At 38.8% G+C, this 22,043-nt stretch overlaps 1 protein-coding gene across 1 annotated transcript in view; it reads right to left on the bottom strand.

The window, feature by feature from the left end:
- The window catches only part of NPHP1 (nephrocystin 1), a 36,012-nt gene that overhangs the window by 10,153 nt on the left and 3,816 nt on the right, over positions 1-22,043 (bottom strand). The window contains exons 3-7 of the mRNA XM_030311811.1: positions 14,787-14,958; positions 12,917-13,027; positions 11,561-11,643; positions 8,547-8,623; positions 7,501-7,600 (exon numbers count right to left, since the gene is read on the bottom strand). Coding sequence (XP_030167671.1) covers positions 7,501-7,600; positions 8,547-8,623; positions 11,561-11,643; positions 12,917-13,027; positions 14,787-14,958 — 543 coding nt within the window. The remainder of the gene's footprint in view (positions 1-7,500; positions 7,601-8,546; positions 8,624-11,560; positions 11,644-12,916; positions 13,028-14,786; positions 14,959-22,043) is intronic.

Genomic DNA, 22,043 nt, shown 5'->3' with positions numbered 1-22,043 from the left:
AAATAACAAAATGGCAATACTAAGTCCTTCCCTATCAGTGATTACTTTAAATATAAATGGATTAAACTCCCTAATAAAAAGACACAGATTGGCAGAACGAATAGAAAAACAGGATCTAACTATATTCTATCTATACGAGACTCACTTTAGATCTAGGGATGCTCAGAGGTTGAAAGTGAAAAGGATAGACAAAGATACTCCATGCAAATAGTTAACAAAGGAGAGCAGGGGTGGTTATATTAATATCAGAAAAAATAGACTTTAAGCCGAAAAAACTTAAAAGAGACAAAGAAGGATATTAAAGAATGATAAAAGGGTCAATGCATCAAGAAGATATAACAATTATAAACATATGCAACAAACATTAGAGCTCCTAAACATACAAAGCAAACATCAACAAAATTGAAGAGAGAAATCGATCTATAACCACAGTAGGAGACTTCAATACACCACTTTCAATAAAGAATAAAACAACCAAAGGATCAATACAAAAATAGAAGACTTAACACTGTAGACCAACTGTAATGAAGACACATATAGAATCCTCTGCTCAGTAATACAGAGTACATATTTTTCTCAAGAGTACATGGGACATTCTCCAGGACAGATCTTATGTTAGGGTACTTATGAATCTTAATAATTTAAAAGACTGAAATCATATAAAGCACCTTTTTTTTTTATCATAATGGAATGAAACTAGAAATAGCAGAAGGAAAACTAGAAAATTCGCAAATATGTGGAGATTAACCATCACACTCTTAAGCAATCACTGGCTCAAAGAAGAACTCACAAGGAAAGTTAGAAAATATCTTGAGACAAATAAAATGAAAGCACATCATACCCAAACTCATGGGATGCAGTGGAAAGAGTGCTAAGCTAAGAGGGAAAATATACAGCTATAAATGCTTCCATTAATTAAGAAGAAAGATCTTAAATCAACCACCTACCTTTAAACCTTAAAGAATTAGAAAAGAGAAATAAATCAAACCCAAAGGTAGCAACAGAAAAGAAATAATAAAGATTAGAGCAGGGATGAACAACAAAGAAAAGAGAAAATAACAAAAGTCAATGAAGCAAGAGTTGGTTCTTTGCAAAGATCAACAAAATTGACAAACCCTTAGCTAGAGGACTAAGAAAAAAAGAAAAGACTCAAGTCACAAAATCAGAAATGAAAAGAGATCTTACTACTGATTTCATAAAAATAAAAAAAGGATTATAAGACAGTACTATGAATAACTGTATATCCACAAGTTGGATAATCTAGATGAAATGGACAAATTCCTAGAAACACAAAGCCTACCAGGGCTGAATGAGGAATAAATAGAAAATCTGAGACTGAATCAATAATCAAAGACCCCCCAGGACCAGATGGCTTCACTGGTAAATTTTATCAAATAGTTAAAAAATCAATACCTATCCTTTTCAAAGTCTTCCAAAAAATTGAAAAGGAAGGAATACTTCCACACTCATGATCTGAAGCCAGTGTTATTCAGATACCAAAGCCAAAGATACATGAGAAAACTAGAGACGAAAATCCCTGATAAATATTGATGCGAAAATCCTCAACAAAAAACTAGCGAACAGGATTCAACAGCATGCTGAAAGGTTTATACACTACGAACAAGTGGGGTTTATTCCTGGGATGCAAGGGTGGGTCAACATTAAAAAGTCAGTCAATGTAATACACTACACATTAACAGAATGAAGGAAAAACCCGTATGATCTTCTCATTTGATGCTGAAAAAGAATTTGACAAAATTCAATACCTTTTCGTAATAAAAACACTCAACGATTCTAGGAATAGAAGAAAACTACTTCCACATAATAAAGGCCATATACGAAAATCCCACAGTTAACATCATATTCAATGGTGAAAGACCAAAAACTTTTTCTCTAAGATCAGGAACAAGACAAGGATGCCTGCTTTCACCACTTTTATTCAATACAATAGTGGAAGTCCTAGCTAGAGCCCCCGGCAAGAAAAAGGAATAAAAGTTATCCAAATTGGAAAGGAAGAAGTCAAATTATCTCTGTTCACAGGCAACATGGTCTTATATGTAGAAAACCTTAAAGATTCCACAAAACACTGTTTGAATAAACAGATTCAGCAAAGTTATTGGATATAAATTCAGCATACATCAATTAGTCATGTTTCCACACACTAACAGTGAACAATTTGAAAAGAAAAGTAAAACCAATTCCATATACAATAGCACCAAAAAGAAGAAAATACTTAAAAAAATAGAAACAGAATTTCAATATTATTTCAAAATAATAATCTGGAAACACGACAAGTGAGTACTTTATAATCCTGATGCATGACATACACTAAATGCTCACTGGGAATATACTGAGTACAAAGCTAACCTTAGAAGATATTCAAGAAAATGTTTTGAGCCATTCTAAATATACGTGTTCAAATGTTATTTTTAGAAATACACGAACTCTGTCACTAAGCATAAAGAATGACCGCATAGGAAATCTTGAAAACCTTGCAAACAATGTCCTCTCTCAAGGAGGAAAATATTTTTGGGCTAAGAAGAACCACCCAAAGTCAAAAAAGAGATTTCAACTTTTGTAAATTAGTTCTTTTAGTTTCTAGAGTAAGTCTTTTAGAAGGAAGGGCCATCAATCCCAGAGGTAACACTCAGGCTTCCGGCCTGTCGGAAGAGAACAGAATGAATGTAACCCTTATGGTGGTGCTGGAGCAACGGATTCCCCACGGGTAGCTGCATGGAATTTAACAAATATCCTTGACCACTTCCTAACCCCTGCATTTCTAGAAACATGCAAAAATGTAAGACAGGTTCTCTTACATTCACATACAGCATTTGGTCTATAGAAACTGTTGCTTTCCGACCCTGCTACAATTCTCGTCTTATGTCTGACCTGGATTGCAAAGACTGGCCACAAAGGCACCACATGCCTTCTCAGTGTTCGGCTGTGATTCCTAAGGGTTGTTCCACATCCTGCCCTCTGGTCTGTGGCCCATCTGGGCAGTGTCTCAGCTGCGTGCCCAAACCATGTCTCATGCCGAAGAACAGCCATTGATTTTGCTAGAGGAAGGGGTGGAACCTTCCTTCCATTTTTCCTGCTCCTCTCACGGAGCCGCCTGCTCTGTCTAGCTGGCATCACTTCCAGCCTGCTGTAGAGGCCTCCGTTCCTCCCACAGTGTGGGCACTCCTTTCCTTCTGGCACCTCCCCACAACATGAGGCAGTACTGCTGCACTTTATTAGTCCTCTTTAGGAAAATCCTCTGCTTTTCCCAAACCCAAGACAAGCAGGAAGCTCTGAGCTACTAAGGTTGGCTAAGCTATAGAAGTAAAAACGTACTTCTTTCTCATCTCACCCATCCGCCAGCAAACTCTGATGGCAGAAGGGCGATGAATGTAATAATGGGGCCCAGGCTAGTAGCACTATTATCTCATTTATTTTTAGAAACAATACAATGGGAGTAAAGGAGAAAAAAAGATGGGATACATCAAAAAGGCAAAGACAGACAAATTTCCAGCAAATTTATACACATGCACCCAGCCTACTTCCACAGACGGGTATTTCTTGGCATTCTGAACTCACGCACTGGGGGTCTGGGTCTAAATTCAGGGCTTTCCCTTTGCCTTTGGCCAAATCACATCAGGTTAAAGTCCATCGAAAAACAGCTCCAAAATTAGAATGGCGAGACTTGGTGAAACTGAAGGATCTATCTGCTCCCTCTTTCATCTCATGCCGAGAGGGTCACGATGATTACAACCGTCCCCACAAAAGGAGTCCCATGGGCAGGATTCTGGTGCTCTTTGGTAAAAGAGATGCGTCTACATTGATTAATTTGCATTTCTGCTGACATCCAAAGGTACACACACGTAAGACTGCTTGCTGGCTGGTGAGAGGGCAGTAGGAAGCCGACTCGCAAGGGCACTGGGTACAACTGGGCAGGAAGGCAAACTCTCACTGGGCTTCCCAACCTTGGGTCTGTGTGCTCTGTAGTATGTCCCTAGGCATACCGTTAAAAGCTTCTGTCTTTTCTCCTTTCAGCAGGGGAATCTGGCTAAACAAAGGTGGAGTTCTTTAAGCACCGGAGGGTGGGGACAGAGGTGGAGTGTACTTTTGAAGGAGAGGAGGAGGGCTGTTGGCACCGTTACTTGCTTCCTCTCCCATCCACTGAAGATGGCGGTCAGGGGAGGAAAGGGGACTGAGATGGATCAGTCCCGTCTCAGTCTCCACCTCTGTGCAGGCTCAGAGCAGAAATGCCCCAAAGCGCCTATGCTGGTTCCCAGTCTCTCACCACAGACCCCCAGCACAGCTTACACACAGCCTGGTGGGGACCTCTGGATTCTCTGTGCCCATGGCCCAGTCTCTATGAGAATCAGCTGAGCCTAGGCTGCACCAGCCCACACTTGACACTACTGGGCACACTTATTTCCGGATCATGCCTAGTGGAGTGGCAATTCAAGACGGTGCTCAGGTCCCTCTCTTGAGCTCTGGGAGAAGAGAAGAGCTCACACGCAGTCAAGGGTGGGGGAGGCTGGGAATAGCGGGAGGCAGAGCAGAGCTCCCGAGAAGTACACTTTTATACTAGCAGGAAGATTTCTACTTTGAAATTCTTTAGCAAACATGTTTTAAGCTCCTACTGGGTGCTGAAATCAAACAAGCATCTTAGTTCCTGGGGCCTGGAGGGCAAGGACTCAGGACCCTTCTTTGAGAACCAGCAAATGAAGAACGCTCATTGCTTTGGAAGCATGGGCCTGCTTACCTGACCTCCGCACCGCCCAGTCAGATCTGATCTCTAGATTGTAAAAAGTATCTTGGAACCCGTATTTGGGGCCAAAGCAACACTATTAAGGGCTGTAGTTGAAAGATATGCTTGGGAGTGCTTGGGGACTGTTGGAGGCTTACCAACGAGATGAGAAGAGGAAGGCTGAAGAAGCAGGAAGAATGAAGCCAAACAGGATTTTGGCTTTTCTTTTACAAAGACTGCTACTGTGCTTTTTTTTTTTTTTTTTTTAATCTTGAAAAATAGCAATTTTCCAAGGAAAGATTGGCCAAAAAAGGGAATCTACAGGCTCCATAAACATCCAGGGGGGAAAAAAATCAAGAGAATGAATAATGTCCATGAACACATTATTAATGGCTATTGAAAGATTTAACTGTTAATAGTAGAATTATAAAATACATTTCAGGGGCGCCTGGGTGGCTCAGTCGGTTAAGCATCCGACTTCGGCCCAGATCATGATCTCGCAGTCTGTGGGTTCGAGCCCCGCATCGGGCTCTGTGCTGACAATTCAGAGCCTGGAGCCTGTTTCAGATTCTGTGTCTCCCTCTCTCTCTGATCCTCCCCCGTTCATGCTCTGTCTCTCTCTGTCTCAAAAATGAATAAACGTTAAAAAAAAATTTAAACACATTTCAGTATCAGATATAAGAACACGGAATATTTAAACTAAGGGCATGATCCAGAATGAGAAAACAACAATTCAGAAGGCTATGCCAACTTTTCATCTATTACTCTGTTTCTTGATAATCAGCAAGTAAGAGGCAAGTCATGGTGGGGCAGGTCAACTTTACCAGCTTCTCTTCCCAGGCCTTGCTGTTCCCTTCCAGCCCTCTTGTGTACCCTGTGCCCTCTGTGTTAAGTTCCCTTTCTCCACCGCTGCATATCTTCACGTGTGCACCTCTCCAGTCCTTCAAAGCCTATTTCAACCCCCCCTCTGATCTTACCAGCTACATAGCACATCTTCATTTGAACAAATTTTATAACACAGTACCATGTACCTGGCATTATATTTGCATTTACCTATCTGTAAGATAATAACAGTAAATAATTATAGTTAACACTTACTGTGTTTTACTATGTGCCATATATGATAAAAACAATCTGTTTTATTTACTTTTTTTTCATTAAACCTCATTATAGCTTTATGGAGTTGATACTATTATGCCCATTGAAAAGATGTAGATATGGGGATCCTGAGAGAGATGGTTAAATGACTTGTCCAAGAGGTTACTGAGTTAGAAGATGATAGATCTGGGAACCTACTAGTATAAAAGCTCCCTGAAATAAGTGAAAAGGATTGAGAGTACACTTGTGATGAGCACTGAGTAATTAATGTATGGTAGTGCTGAATCACTATATTGTATACCTGAAAGTAATATAACACTGTCAGTTAATTACTGGAATAAAAAAAAAAATCTAAAAAGGGCTCTATAAGTCAATGAAAGAAAATTAACTAAAAAATAAAACAAATTTAAAAAGCCTACCTAAAGAAAATGCAAATTAAAACCACTATGAGATCCCATTACTTATTAAAATGGCCAAAATGAAAAAAATTGATTAATACCAAGAATATGAGTAATTGGAACTTTTGTACATTGCTGCAGAGAGTGTAAAATGCTATAGTCATTTTGGAAGAGTTTGGAAGTTTCTTGTAAAATTAAAAAGACACCCAGGAATCCTGCACCTAGGTATTCATACCGCTGAGAAATAGTTTATGTCCACACACAAAAGCCTCATCTGCAAATATTTAGAGCAGCTTTATTCATAAATGCCCAAACTTAGAAACAACCCAGATATCTATCAATTAGTGATCGGATAAATGCATTGCGGTATATCTATCAAATGGAATACACTATTTAGAAAAAAAAACAAACCTCTGATACAAACTTCTAATAATATGGATGACACCCTCAAATGCACTATGCTGGGTGAAGGAAGCCAGACTCAGAAGGTTACACACTGTATGACTCCATTTGTATGACATTCTGGAAAAGGCAAAACTCCTGGGAAAAAAAAACAGATGAGTGGATGCCTGAGGCTGAGGCTAGGGAGCTGACCACAAAGGAGAGAGCTGTTCAGAGAGATGGGAATATTCTCCACCTTGGTTGTGGTGGTAGTTAAAAAAAAATTTTTTTTTTTCAACGTTTATTTATTTTGGGGACAGAGAGAGACAGAGCATGAACGGGGGAGGGGCAGAGAGAGAGGGAGACACAGAATCGGAAACAGGCTCCAGGCTCCGAGCCATCAGCCCAGAGCCCGACGCGGGGCTCGAACTCACGGACCGCGAGATCGTGACCTGGCTGAAGTCGGACGCTTAACCGACTGCGCCACCCAGGCGCCCCGGTTGTGGTGGTAGTTAAATGAGAGTATACACTGGTCAAGATTCAAAGAACTGGAAACCAAAAAAGGCAAATTTTATGGCATATAAATCATACCTCAGCTAACCTGACATAAAAAAAAGTTCCCTGATGATAAGATCAAGGATGGCAAGCCCCATTTAGTCAAGTTTCTATACTATTTCTGACCAAATGTCTCACTTGAGCTACTAGTAAACAAAAAGTGAGATGATTTGAATTTATTACCATTCTATTTCCCTACTGATCTTGGCAGACAAATTAATGAGGGAAAAAATAACCAACGAAAGATGACCAGGAAGGAGGAGAAGCTGAAAGCAAGACGGTCTAGAAACTCTGAAGGACCTCAAGTTACTGGCCAGGTAAGTGGGGACCAACCTTAGTAAGTTTCTTGATCTTCTGTTCGAAGATCTCAGTTTTACTAGGAGTTGAGGCTGCCTTCTCATCATCATCATCTGATGGAAAACATTCCCATGTGCTTTTAAAAAAAATAGAAAATAAATGTCAAAACTTTAAGTGCTTGGGACAGTAAGTATAATAAAACAAAGTACCTTTTATACTAAAACAAAAATTTGGGGTAATAAATAATAATTGTACGAAGAGCAGGAGTCCCTCACATACCCTAACTGAGCCGATGAAGAGAGAAAGCATGGCATTGAAGCCTACCGACCTCCCTAACGGCACCTGACTGGCGTCTGTAGCTGCCACTCCATCGGGGGCTTGGACAGCATCGTCGTTGTCAGATTACAAAGGGAAAAAGGGAAGTGAAAAAGCATGACTGTCTCTAGGTAGAACCTACTGCGTCCCAGGTCTCAAACCCCTTCCTGTGCCAAGAAGGTGGGGCTGTGGCACTGTCAGGGCAGCGGCAATGCCGTGTGGTCCGAGTCGTGAAACAAGGACAGAGACGTCTAAGAAGCAAACGGGGAGTTTCAAATCTGTCAGGAGCTGAGCTCCACGAGGCAAGGGCCCTATCTGTCCTACTCTCCATTTTACCATCATCGAGCATGGTGCCTGGTCAATGAATATATTTAAAAAATGCTCGATATTTTTGGAAGGTGACGTGGCATGTTACGACCACAATTTGAAATATCTGTGTCTTTCAACCTAGCGATAGGCAACCTCCGAATTAGCCTCTTCTATGAATTCTGTGGCGGTCACCAGCATCAGTCCAGTGTTCAATGAGAAGGCACTGAATTAACGAAGGGTCCTCATGCTTTCTCATTTCCTACATTAGAGTTTCATATGTGCCACCAAGAAAATTAGCACTTAGGAAAATGATTAGGATCTTACTATCAAATGACTTATTCTTAAAAATGTGAACTCAAGTGAAGAATGCTACGCTTATTAGAATATAGCCCCCCTTGCTGATCATCTTCTGTTTACTTTGCAAGGAAAGGAGAGAAAGCGACGCCTAAGAGCTGTACCTTTTCTGGATACCGAAGGGTCCACTTCAACACCTTTTTCATAAGGGGTGCCACCATTCAAGAAGAGTTCATACGTTCTACAAAAGAATAGTAAACCACATGTTTCCATTTTAAAACACTAAAGTTCATGATGAAATATTTTTTTAGGGCAGATAAATTCACAGACATTTTATTTGTCTCATTGCTAAACGAGAATGAAAGTTGTTGATTCCTCTATGAAGTCTTATCTCAGTAAATAAAGTTTGTTTTCAAATTTAAAAAATAGTTTACTTATTTTTGAGAGAGACAGAGAGAGAGAAAGAGCATGAGTGAGGGAGAGGCAGAGAGAGAGGGAGACACAGAATCTGAAGCAGGATCCAGCAGAGCCTGACGCAGAGCTCAAACCCACAAACCGTGAGATCACAAAGTCAGACGCTTAACTGAACGAGCCACCCAGGTGCCCCAAGCTTTTTTCTTAACTTTGAACTGTAGAAAATACATTTTCCCACATTAACATGAGAAAGATTAATTGATGCCGTTCAAGTGTCTTCACTTTAGTGACTTGTGCTAATGAATGTATCAGTGATATATTTTTGAATGTATTTTTCAAATGTTTACATGGCATAGAAATGGTAAGTAAAAAAAACAAAAGAATCCCTCCCTATCCTGTCCCCTCTAGTCTGGTAAGGCCCTTGTTCTAGGTTTTTCTATGCAAATGCAAACAAATATATATATATATACACGGTAAAGCTCTAAACTGACACGTTTCTCTTTAAGTTGCATACTACCTAAGTGTAGAAAGTAGAAGATAAAAGCCTTCTTTCATCCCATGGCACTGCCTCCCTAGTCCTGCTCCTCAGAGGCAACCTGCCCACATATCCACACAAACACAGCTTTCCATGAATAAAAGTGGAGCCGCAGCACGCATACTATTCTGCAACTTGCTTTGTCCATGTAATGATACATATGCGAAATGTTTCTCTATCAGTACATAGGCTTCTACCTCATTTAGAAAAATAGCCGTGACTTCGCTTTAGAAAGATGGAATAGACACACTTCTCTCTCCTAACTAGGTACAACTAAAAACCTTTGACATTCTTAAAGACATTTTTTTTTTTAAATCACAAGAAACCTGGGCTCTTACATTCTCTGAGGGGGTGCCCCTCCCCTTACCACTAGGGTGATGTCAGAGAAGTGGAATCTGGACTTTTACCTCTGCCCTGTGGTAAAGAGGCCATGCCCACCCTGGATGTAAGTAGAAGCCACAGAAGGCAGGGAGCATTATCTGACTTAATCCTCACAATAACCCTCTGGCGTAGGAACTATTATAATCTCCCATTTTATTTTTTTATTTTTATTTTTTTTTAATTTTTGTTTAAGGTTTATTTATTTATTTAAAAAATTTTTTTTAACATTTATTTATTTTTGAGACAGAGAGAGAGAGAGAGAGAGAGAGAGAGCGCGCATGAACAGGGGAGGGTCAGAGAAAGAGGGAGACACAGAATCTGAACCAGGCTCCAGGCTCTGAGCTGTCAGCACAGAGCCCGATGCGGGGCTCGAACTCACGGACCGCGAGATCATGACCTGAGCCGAAGTCGGATGCTTAACCGACTGAGCCACCCAGGCACCCCAAGGTTTATTTATTTTTGAGACAGAGAGAGACAGAGCATGAACGGGGGAGGGTCAGAGAGAGAGGGAGACACAGAATCCAAAGCAGGCTCCAGGCTCTGAGCTGTCCACACAGAGCCCAACGCGGGGCTCGAACTCCTGGACCGTGAGATCATGACCTGAGCTGAAGTCGGACACTTAACCGACGGAGCCACCCAGGCACCCCTATAATCTCCCATTTTAAAGATAGAGGAAATTGAGGTTTGCACACATTAAACAGCCTGGAACCTGGCTTACAGTTACACAGACAGAGCCAGGACGAGAGCCCTGAATTTTACAATTCCAAGCCTTGGATCTTAATCACCATCCTGATGACTGCCAATTTGTATCTCCTCTGTGAATTTCTTATTTATATCCTAGACTTAGATTCTTTTGTGCCCATTTAAAAATTTGAATTGTCTTTCCTACTCATTTTTTAGAGCCCTTTTATATTAGTGATAATAATTTGTTATGTATAATATTGTAAATATTTGTTTTTTTGTTTTTTGTCTTTTGGTCTTAAGTTTTGAATTCGTTTATAGTGATTGCCATTACGCTTTCAACGTATATCACCTTTAGAATAAAGGTGGGGGTGCCTGGGTGGCTGGGTCAGTTAAGCGTCCGACTGCAGCTCATACCATGATTTCATGATTCGTGAGTTCGAGCCCTGCATCGGACTCTGCATGGACAGTGCCAAGCCTGCTTGGGATTCTCTTTCTCTCTCATTCTCTCTCTGCCCCTCCCCCACTTGCACTATCTCTCAAAATATCTAAATAAACTTAAAAAAAAAAAAGAAGAAGAAGAAAGGTGGAGTCACAGATACCCTGGGGACCCTGGACTTCGCTTTCCCGCTCTTTGGAGAGAATTAGGTTCTGTTTCAGCACTGTGAAATGTGCTAGTAGAAAATTACTGAAAATTACTGAAAAAATATTTTCAGCAGAGAGTAAAATCTTTTAGTTTTTATTTTTTACAATTTTTTTTAATGTTTATTTACTTTTGAGAGAGAGTGAGTTGGGGAGGGGCAGAGAGGGGGAGATAAATGATCCAAAGCAGGCTCCGCACTGACAGCAAAGAGCCTGATGCGGGGCTCAAACTCACAAACCGCGAGGTCATGACCTGAGCTGAAGTCAGACACTTAATCGACGGAGCCAGGAGCCCCTCAACATCTTTTAAAATACTTGTTCTGTAAGAGACCTTTCTTCCTGACCCTGCGCATGCTGTTTTCATACACTACTTCAAAGCACATTACAATCAACATTAAAAGCCCTCTCCCCACAAATTTTTGAAATGCTAACAGAATGTACACTCTGCAAACCTAAGGTATGCAGATTCTAAACGATGAATTTCTACAAAATTACTCATTTGGAAGGAATATACAGCCGACTTACTTTGCTGGAATAGGAATTCCACTGGCATCAAAAAGTTTAAGAAACACCCAGCCACAACTTAACTCTCCTCTTTCACCGGTTGACTAGGAAATAAAAAGGCATACAAAACTGAATGTCTGAGCCAGTCCAATTTAAAAGCACATACTAAGTCCTTTACAGGGAACAAAATTAGCATTCACTTTTAGAAATAAACAATTCCTCCCAAGAAAATAACATGAAACACAGTGGGTCCCATTTTCCTTGTGGGCCAGATGGCAAAGGCAGTTATATAAAGGAAAGATCCTCTCTTGTCGAATCACTTTTGAAAATCCCCTAAGCCTGAAGATGTGGAAACTGTTGCTACTGTTTCTTGAGTGATACAAATATTTTGTGGAATGATCTAAATCACAACACTACACTGGATTTGAGCCTTGTCTCAGTGAGAGATGAAATGCACACATTCAGTCATTTTTAATTTTGTAATCATCGGTTAGAACTTTACCTCCACTGTCAGCTGCTGAAGGCCACTGGGGACTTGCTTGGGGGCCCTGCTTCCCTCTCCTGTCCTACCCACCCACAACACATATGGATGAATTTGCCTTAAAGAAATGAAAGCATGGTGTAATATTATTAATATAGTAACAGTTGGTTCTCCGAGTTACCTTGAGGCCAAGTATATATACTATACCTACCAAGGTACTATTAGAGTGTGGAGACATTTAAATTACTATCACATGAAATCAGTGAAGGGAATGACGGGCAGACTTATCGTGATGAGCACTGAACAATGTACAGAAACTGCTGAATCACTGTATTGTACACCTGAAACTAATATAACACTATATGTGAACTACACTAGAATTAAAATTAAAAACTTAATAGAAAAGTAAATTACTATCACAGACCCACACCCACTGGTTCAATCGTTTATGTGACATAATCCAAGGTTCTGTCGTTCCCTTTATAAAAATTACCACTCTGGCAGGTCCTTTAATGGGAACTGTCAGCCACAAGGTTAAGTGCCACCCCTGACCCTCTAGGACAAGGTAAAACACTGCTGGAATGCCACTGAACATGTCTTATCGCTTTCTGAAAAGTCTCATCCTTTTCAAACCTTGATTCCTTAAAAGCACTGGAGTTCATTTACTCAGGCTATAAATATAAATAAATACAGTTTTATTGTAAATGCTACTGAAAAAGCAGCGGTATATATATATATATATATATATATATATATATATATATACATACCACCATTGCCATTCCTTGAGAGATTAAAATTCTATTACACATAAACACCTCAACTATTTTACTTGTAAATACTTTTTTTTAAAACTTCTCTTAACATTAGAAAGCTTTATCTTTCAACTGACATACATTGCGAATATAAGAAATTCCAAGTTCAAATAATATTCCAAGATCTGGAGATGAAGAATTGGATCTGATAAAACAATCACCATCAAGCAAGCATGGCAAGATGCCTGTGACCTGAAATAATGAAGAAAACGAAGTTACTAATAAAAATTTAAAATGGGAGGGACGTTTCAGCTTTACTCATCTGTACACAGTTTACACATTTGCATCACAATAATGGTCTTTTAAAGGAAACAAGAACCAAATGGATTGGACCCATCAAGGATTTCAAGTTTAAAAAATTTAATTGTTGTGTTGAAGGGAAATAACCTTTACCTTCACTTGCTCTTTGCTTAGAGTAGAGGCTATTGTGAAACAAGTACTGTTACCCAGGTCCTCAGACATGTTATAAAAATAATTTGCATACATAATAAGATATTTATATAGATCATTGTTCTTTGTAAACAGAACTAAAATCGAAGACTTCATGCAAACATTTGCTCAACCTTCCCGAGGTGGGCCTTACATATTTTCCTTGTTTGCTCATTCCTTTCCTTCTCTCTGGACAACCACATCCCTCTGTCTTGCCTATAAAATCCTCTCCATCCCTGAAGGCCTAGTTTCTCTTCTACAAAACCTTCCCTGAGCCTGAGGGCTAGAATTAATGTCACCCTCCTCTGTGTTTCCACAGTACTTGGAGCCCTATAACCATTACATTCTGTCTCTGTGGTAGTTATCAACAGGAACCCCGCCTCCACAGGGTTACGCTAAGGATTAAATGAGATAGCGCCCAGGAGGACCTACCACCGTGCTTGGCACATGGATAGAGCTCCATAAACACAGATTATTGTTATTATACTTGTCTGTATATGTTTCTTCTCTACTAACAGGTAAGTTCCCAAATGCCTGGGAAGAATGTCTGGCACCTAACAGATACTTAATTTCATTCAACAAAGGAACAATTTCATATGATTTATCCTTCCAAGCAGTTCATCTTTATATCCAAAAAATTTTAGAAAGTTGTACCTAAATGCTTCATGTACACACGCAACACCAGAATTGTGAAGCATTGTACCAAAATACAAGCGGTGGGACACTTAGAAAATCAAACTGGACTTTTAGGAGATGAGCTATAGCCACGGGTGGATACACACAGCACACGAGCCAGATGGCTGGGCCTCTTCCACAACCTGTGCCCTCTCCTTGAACCCCTCTTGCTGGAAGATCTTTTGATGCAGTAAGAGAAAGGTTAATGAAGGATTTTTAGGATGCGGTGCCCCAAGGCAATTAGTTATGGGAAGTAAATACTAAAGTAATGAGACTTTGGAGGTAGAAAAAAAGTAAAGCAAAATAAACTATAGACAATATTATAACAAGAACATAAAGATATCTTCATGTTCACTAACATCTATGTCATAGGGATTCAGTGGTTTGAAACCACCTAACCTTATTCCAGTCTTTTCTTGTTCCAGTCTTAACAGTGCCTGGGTATAATGTACCAGCCCTGGGTGTCACCTTTGATTTTATCTGATCAAACCACAGCTCTCATTAACACAGTTGATTTTATTTGTTAAAAACACTTCCTAAATTTATCTTTTTGTTTTCATTTTCATCAGGGGGCATTTCCTAGAATTGAACCCTGCAATCCACTGAATGGGATGATTCATAGGAATTATAACTCTGATGAGTCAGAAACAAAAGTAATTTTCATCAAGTCCCCAAAGAACGTGAGATAATCCAAAGATTCAAATCCGGCCTCATATATTCTGTGCTTAACATAAACACATTATATCAGAGGTACGTGTGGACAGCTTTGCCTTAGAAATGAACTGCCTATCACTTAACAGGTAAAAAATGTTCACATTTCATTCCATTCACTGAGCAGATTCCTTACCTGGGGAGAAAAAGTCCATGTTTTGGGCTTTTTAGGTTGCCATGTGGCTCTGACTGTATGAATGTTGCTCAGAACCTGAAATGAGATTTTCTTAGATGAGATCATGCTGTAGAGAGCTCTCTCAAACATCACCACTCCTACATCCCAAACAGGGAACAGGGAACAGGCTATACTGTGTGGAGCAGAGGGCCTCGAGGGGGCTCTTACGGTTTTTAGTTTGTGCAACTCTGTGATTTGTTTTTTTACATCAAGTACATACAGAACTTTAAAAATGATTAACAAAAAACTATTATAGCACTAATTTCTAAAACAATGAAAGAACTGAAAAAATAAATTCAGACTCAGATCTTTGACTAGTAAGAAATTATAGTAAGTGAAATACTTACTGAGACAGGTTTGCCAGAAAAGCAAGTGAAATTTCAGCTACAAATGACCTATTAAGAAATGTGACCCACAGGAGCATTTTATGGTAGCCCATCACCATGCCACTAAGACTGACAATGCTAATAATAGCCCAGATACACAGCCTCAGTTTCCTTCAAGATCTCCAGCCCCGTATATTATACTCTTCCTACAATTCAATCTCTTGTAAAATGCTTCTGCAAGAAGTTAGTCCCACAATGTACATAAGGCAATGAAATACAAAAGAAGCAAAAACTGCAAAGAAGGGTTCAAATTCTGTAAAGTTATTGCTAAAATTGACATCTTCCAAAGAAACAGATAACATAAAACTTTTATTTATTTAATTAATTAATTTAAAAGTTTATTTATTTAAGTAATCTTTACACCCAATGTGGGGCTCAAACTCACGACCCTGAGATCAAGAGTCACATGCTTCTCTCACTGAGCAAGCCAGGTGCCCCTAAAATTTTTATTTTAGATACAAATATTTTAGTACAGCACTTTTAAAACTAAACTTTAAAAAACAATTAGAAACTATCCCAAACATGTCCTATGAGGTCAGATTCAATTCACTGCCCTCTATGTATGTCCCTATTGGTAGACAACTAGGATTATCTTACGGGCAGCTGAGTTGTTTTCCACATATACAAAGTGCTCATTTCCTTCAACAACTAATACGTAGGAATTTATTTAAAACCTCCTAAAATAATATATATTCTCAGCCTGAACTCTCGGGAGTACAAACTTGTTTTCATTATTACCTGGTGTTAAATGTAAGATTGCATTTTATCTATTCTAAGGTTCCTCTTAGTTTCTCAAGAAGCCTTTCTCACTTCTAATACCCAAAAAGTCCTTTGCAGTCATCGAAATTGAGATCTCCTACCATCTCTGCTTTTATCTTTTCAAATTGGACAATCCTGATTTTAATTCGGGAGTAACTTCTTCTGCTTGATAATTTTACACCTTTTTTGGTTTACGGACTCTGAGAGCTAAAAAGGACTTAGTCCAGGGGCGCCTGGGTGGCTCAGTCGGTTAAGCGTCCAACTCTTGATTTCAGCTCAGGTCATGATCTCATGATCCTGGGATGGAGCCCCAGATCAGGCTCTGTGCTGAGCGAGGAGCCTGCCGGGGATTCTCTCTCTCCCCCTCCGTGCCCCTCCCCCACTCACGCTTGTTCTGTCTCTCTCTCAAAATAAATAAACATTTAAAAAGTACTTAGTCCAAACACCTCATTTTACATTTGCAGAAACTTCAGCAAGAGCGGGTGAACAATTGGCTCAGAACCGCTCTGTTTTCTGCACAAACCCAGAACACAAAGGATGAGGTAATCAAGGAGTCAAAAAGTTTAGAGGCTTCTACTTAGCAAATTGTATTAAGAATACATAAGGACTTCTGCTCAAGATGGCATGTTGAATTTGCACATTAACACGGTGGCTCTGCTCCCGACATAAAGGAGTGATAATTAAAGAGAGAGAGTAGAACTCAAAAGTAAGATGAACAAGTCAATGGGCCATAGATAGAAGGGGAAAGCTGTGAGGAGGGTGGGAGTAAAATCGGGGATCTCCCGGGCTCTGAGTCTAGAAGCAGGATGTGATGGCAAGAGGCTGGCTTTACCTGTTACAGAGGCTGACAGTACTCAACACATGACAGAACAGACAGCCTTACGGCTTGAAGACAGCGGGATGAAAAAGAAATGGTGGCCAACCTTCCCCCTCATAGGAAGTGGTGAACCTAAGCAGGTGAGAGGAAAGAGATGAAGCCATGATACCAGGCTGGGAACCAAGGCAACAAGCGGGCCCTTTCATGAACCTTAGATTAACAATGTTAAATTCCACTATAAAATCTGGTTCAAGACTGGAATTGGTGGGGGGGGGGGTGGTGCTGATGGTAGAAACCACAACACTATTAGGTAGGAGGGAAAAGAGAGTCATATCTTTCATGTAAAATGTGTCTCTAAAGGTACGTGAAGAAATCAAATACTGTACTAACAACACAAGAAATAACTCTGAGGATTGAAATTAACAAGATATGTTGATATATGTAACTATATATTGATTGCTTTAAAAAAAAAAAAAAGCCAGGGACACCTGGGCTCAGTCAGTTAAGTGTCTGCTTCAGCTCAGGTCATGATCTCATTGGTTCATGGGTTCGAGCCCCATGTTGGGCTCTGTGCTGACAGCTCAGAGCCTGGAGCCTGCTTCAGATTTTGTGTCTCCTTCTTTCTCTTCCATTCCCTTGCTCTCTGCCCCTTGTCTATTCACACTCTGTCTCTCAAAAATAAATAAACATTAAAAAAAATCTTTTTAAAAGGCCAGATTTACTTCTAGACAACATTAACAAGATGTGGGCAGGGTATTCAATAAAGCATGTTATTAGTATCTTTGATGTGTTAAGAAAAAGAGAGAAGTACAGGATAATTTTAGATTTATGAGAATAATTTATAGCTAAGTAGGTATGTTAAAAATTGAAAGGTAACCACTTAATGGAAATATAATCTATAGATTCCAAATCAAAAGTAGAAAAAAATGGAATGTGGACAACAATATTTCAACAGATGACAGGAATGAGAAAAGCAAAGATAAAAGATGATAAACAGAAAAGATACACACAAAGAAGGGAAATAAGTCCAAATATATGCATGTTATAGTGAATGAGGTGTGCCTAATATCTGCTCAATCCAGATATAGACAATACAAAAAAAAAATCATAAGCCTATTTTGCTTACGAATAGTAATGCAAAGATCCCAAACAAATTTCTGTGAACCCAATCAATCGGCAGTTTTTCTTTTTAAACAAAATAAAAAGTTTATGATCAAGAAGAGCTTATCCCAGGAATGAAAGGATGTTTCAATATCAGAAGATCTATTATTGTGGTATACCAGCTCAACAAATTAAAGGAATAAAGTCAAATGATCATCTCAATAGATGAAGAAAAGAATTTGCTAAAATTCAACATTTACTTGCAAATATGAAAACTTGGAGCAGAGGAGAATTCACCACAGAAAGAGTACCTATCAACAACTTGTAACAAACATCCCATTGGCGAGTCTTCAGAAACACTGACATCTGTATCAGGAAGAAGACAAGGCAGTCTTTCCTGGTAGTCCCTGGCCCAAAGAGTAAGACAGCAAAAAGACATAAGGTATAAAAAGGGGAGAGACAAAACTGTCTTTATTTGCAGGCAATGCAACTATACGCATAAGAAATTTGAGACTATAGAAAGTCTAAGTGACACTATATTTTAAAGGTATTAGAAATAATCAGCGATTTCAGGGCGCCTGGGTGGCTCAGTCGGTTGAGCATCCGACTCTTGACTTCGGCTCAGGTCATGATCTCACGGTTCATGAGATCTCTCTCAAAATGAATAAACTTAAAAAAAAAAAAGAAATAATAAGCAATTTCAGTAAAGTTTTGGGATATAAGATCAACTTCCAAATGACAATAGCTTTCTATGCATCAATCATAACCACTTAGAAAATATAAGAGGTGGGGCTCCTGGGTGGCTCAGTAGGTTAAGCATCCAGCCCTTGATTTCAGCTTAGGTCATGATCTCACAGTTTGTGAGATCAAGCCCTGAATTGGCTCTAAGCGGACAGGGTGGAGCCTGCTTGGGATTCTCTTTCTCCCTCTCTCTCTGTCCCTCCCATGCTCATGCCCTCTCTCTCTCAAAAATAAACTTATAAAAAGTTAAACAATTTCAAAAAAAAAAAAAAAAAGAAAAGAAAATATAAGAAGAAGATTCCAATTCATATAGCTACCAAAACTAGCTAATTTTCAGGAAATAATAAGGCAGGGGGAAGGTAAATAGAGAAACAAGTTAATGATAATAAAAGGAAGTAAAAAGAAATCTTCCAGAGCTGTACTATCCAATATAGTAGCCACTGGTCGCATGTAGCTATTTAACTTTAACTTTAAAATTTAAATAGTCATGCTAGCCATGTGTGAAGCCACATTGGGTTAGTGGCTACCATGCTGGATAGCACAGACATAGAATATTTCCATTATCACAGAAAGTTCTATGGGCAGTGCTACTCCAGAAAGTGAGGCATTCTCTGTGATGGCTGACCCAGTTTCTCCAAGTTAATGGCACAAAAATTAAAAGGCAGGATAAAGGAGATTGCTGGATTAAAAGAGACTTAAGATACATGACAACCAAATGCAATGTTTGGACTTTGTATGGATCAGAACAAGTATACAAAGAAAAATTTTAAAACAACAAGGAAATCTGAATATGGGCTGGGTATTAGATAGAAAAATGGAATGATTCTTAATATTGCAGAGGGGATAATGGTGGTTATGTAAGAAAAGTGGTTATGTACGAAAAGTGCCTGGGTGGCTCAGTCAGTTAAAGGTCCGACTTCGGCTAAGGTCATGATCTCACAGTTCATGGGTTTCAGCCCTGTGTCCGGCTCTGTGCTGACAGCTCACAGCCTGGAGCCTGCTTCGGATTCTGTGTCTTCCTCTCTCTCTGCCCCTCCTCCACTCGCTCTCTTTCTCTCTCAAAAATGAGTGGACATTAAACAAGTGGTTATGTAAGAAAATGTTTATATGTTTATACATGCATAAATATTGATTCATATATATATATAGGAATAAAATGGAATGTCAAAAGTTTTCACTACAATGCTTTTATAAAAAATGAAGAAAAACATTGGGGATAGATTAGCCAGTTGAGCAAAATCTTGATAATTATACTATTCTCTCTACGTTTGTGAATGTTTGAAAAACTTGATGATAAAAATTTGATTTTTAAATGAAAAGGCAAAGGCAGACTGTAAATAACCATGTCAATCAATTACCAATGTGACTTATGTTTTACCATCTTTTAAAAAAGTCAGAGTTTCAAATGTGTTACTCAGTAACATTCTTGATATAGGGACCCAGTGCTGTCCAATAGAACTCTAATAGAACTTTCTGTGATAATAAATACATTCTGTGTGTGCTATCCAATATGGCAGCCATTAGCCACATATGGCTATCAATCACTTGAAATGTAGTTGGTGATACTAAGGAACTAAATTTTAAATTTCATTTAATTTTAATTAAGTTTTAAATTAATATGCATTTAAAGTTATTTTAAATTTAAGTAAATAATTATTTAAATTTAAATAGTAACATTCAGCTAGTGGCTACTATATTTGGATTTGGACAATGATCCAATTTGCAATAAATATGATGATATATTTATCTAAAAATGACAAAAACCCCAAATATTTGTATTTAAACAAGAACTATGCAAGACTTTTATAAAGAAAATTATGAAACATTATGATAAAATAAAAATGAAGATCGGAATACATAGAAAGATCATATCATATGTTTAAGGCTTTATGAGTTAATTCTGTAAGCTTCTACTAAAATGAATCTAAAAATTCAATGCAATTCTACCTAAAAATCCCAACTGGGTTCTAAATGTATTTAACAAGTTGATGCTAAAATTCATATGGAGGAGCAAATAGTCTAGATTAGTTAAGAATAATTTATATAGAAAGCAAACTGAGGGGGCTTGTCATATTATTTTTTTTTTAATTTTTTTTTTTTTAACGTTATTTTATTTTGGGACAGAGAGAGACAGAGCATGAATGGGGGAGGGGCAGAGAGAGAGGGAGGACACGAATCCGAAGCAGGCTCCAGGCTCTGAGCCATCAGCCCAGAGCCTGACGCGGGGCTCGAACTCACGGAGCCGCGAGATCGTGACTGGCTGAAGTCGGACGCTTAAACCGACTGCGCCACCCAGGCGCCCAAGGGGGCTTGTCATATTATAAAGCCATAGCAGTTAAGACTATTATTGGTCCAGGGAAAGACAAATACACCAATTGATCAGAACAGACACCGGAACCCAATCCATATAGAGATGAACACTTGTTACATAACAGAGCCGCCTTGCAAGTCATGGGGACACAGATGAACTCTTTAATAAATGTTATTGAGACAACTGGCTATAAATATGGAAAAAATAAAACTAGATCTCTACTTTACAAAATACATAGAAATAAATTCTAGGTAGAGTCAATACCACAGTGACAGAAATATTTAGAAGAAAATAAAAGAGAGTATCTTTATGATCCTGACATAGGGAAGGATTTCTTTTTTAATTTAATTTAATTTAATTTAATTATATTTATTTATTTTATTTTATTAACTATGAAATTTATGTCAGATTGGGTTCCATACAAGGGAAGGATTCTTAAACAAGACATGAAAAGCATAAACCAAAGATGAAAAGACTGATACAGCTAACATCCATGAGCTTTAGAACTTCTGTTCTTGGAAGCGAACTTAACACAAACTTAAATGCCAACCCACAGACCTGGAAGTGCTTGGAATGCAAATAACCAACAAAATGTCCATTATTTATCAAGAATTATAAATCAATTATATATTTAACATACTTATATTAAGTTATACGAAGCTTGGAAATCCAAATGAAAGATTTAAATTTATAAAAATCCAAAAGAAAAATGAGCAAAAGACACAAAACACAATTCATAATGATGGAAATCTGATTGGTTAATAAACATAAGAAGAGACATTTAAAAACACACTAGATATCAGGGAAATCAAAACCAAAACCACAATGAGATTCCACTTCATACCCAAAACATTGGTAAGATAATACCGATTGTGAATATATGGAGAAACTGGGATCACGGCCGTATTACCTGGAAGAACCTCTGTGGAGAATAATTTGGCACTACCTAACACAGTAATCCACCATTCAGCAATCTACTCCCAAGTACACTTATACATATTCTAAAGCCTTGTCTCACATGAACGCAAATCAACGTGTATAAGAATGTTCCCTGAGGGGCGCCTGGGTGGCGCAGTCGGTTAAGCGTCCGACTTCAGCCAGGT

Source organism: Lynx canadensis, chromosome A3 (assembly GCF_007474595.2).
Source record: "Lynx canadensis isolate LIC74 chromosome A3, mLynCan4.pri.v2, whole genome shotgun sequence".
In the NCBI taxonomy this organism is placed as follows: domain Eukaryota; kingdom Metazoa; phylum Chordata; class Mammalia; order Carnivora; family Felidae; genus Lynx; species Lynx canadensis.
This window is presented reverse-complemented; position numbering and strand designations above follow the sequence as displayed.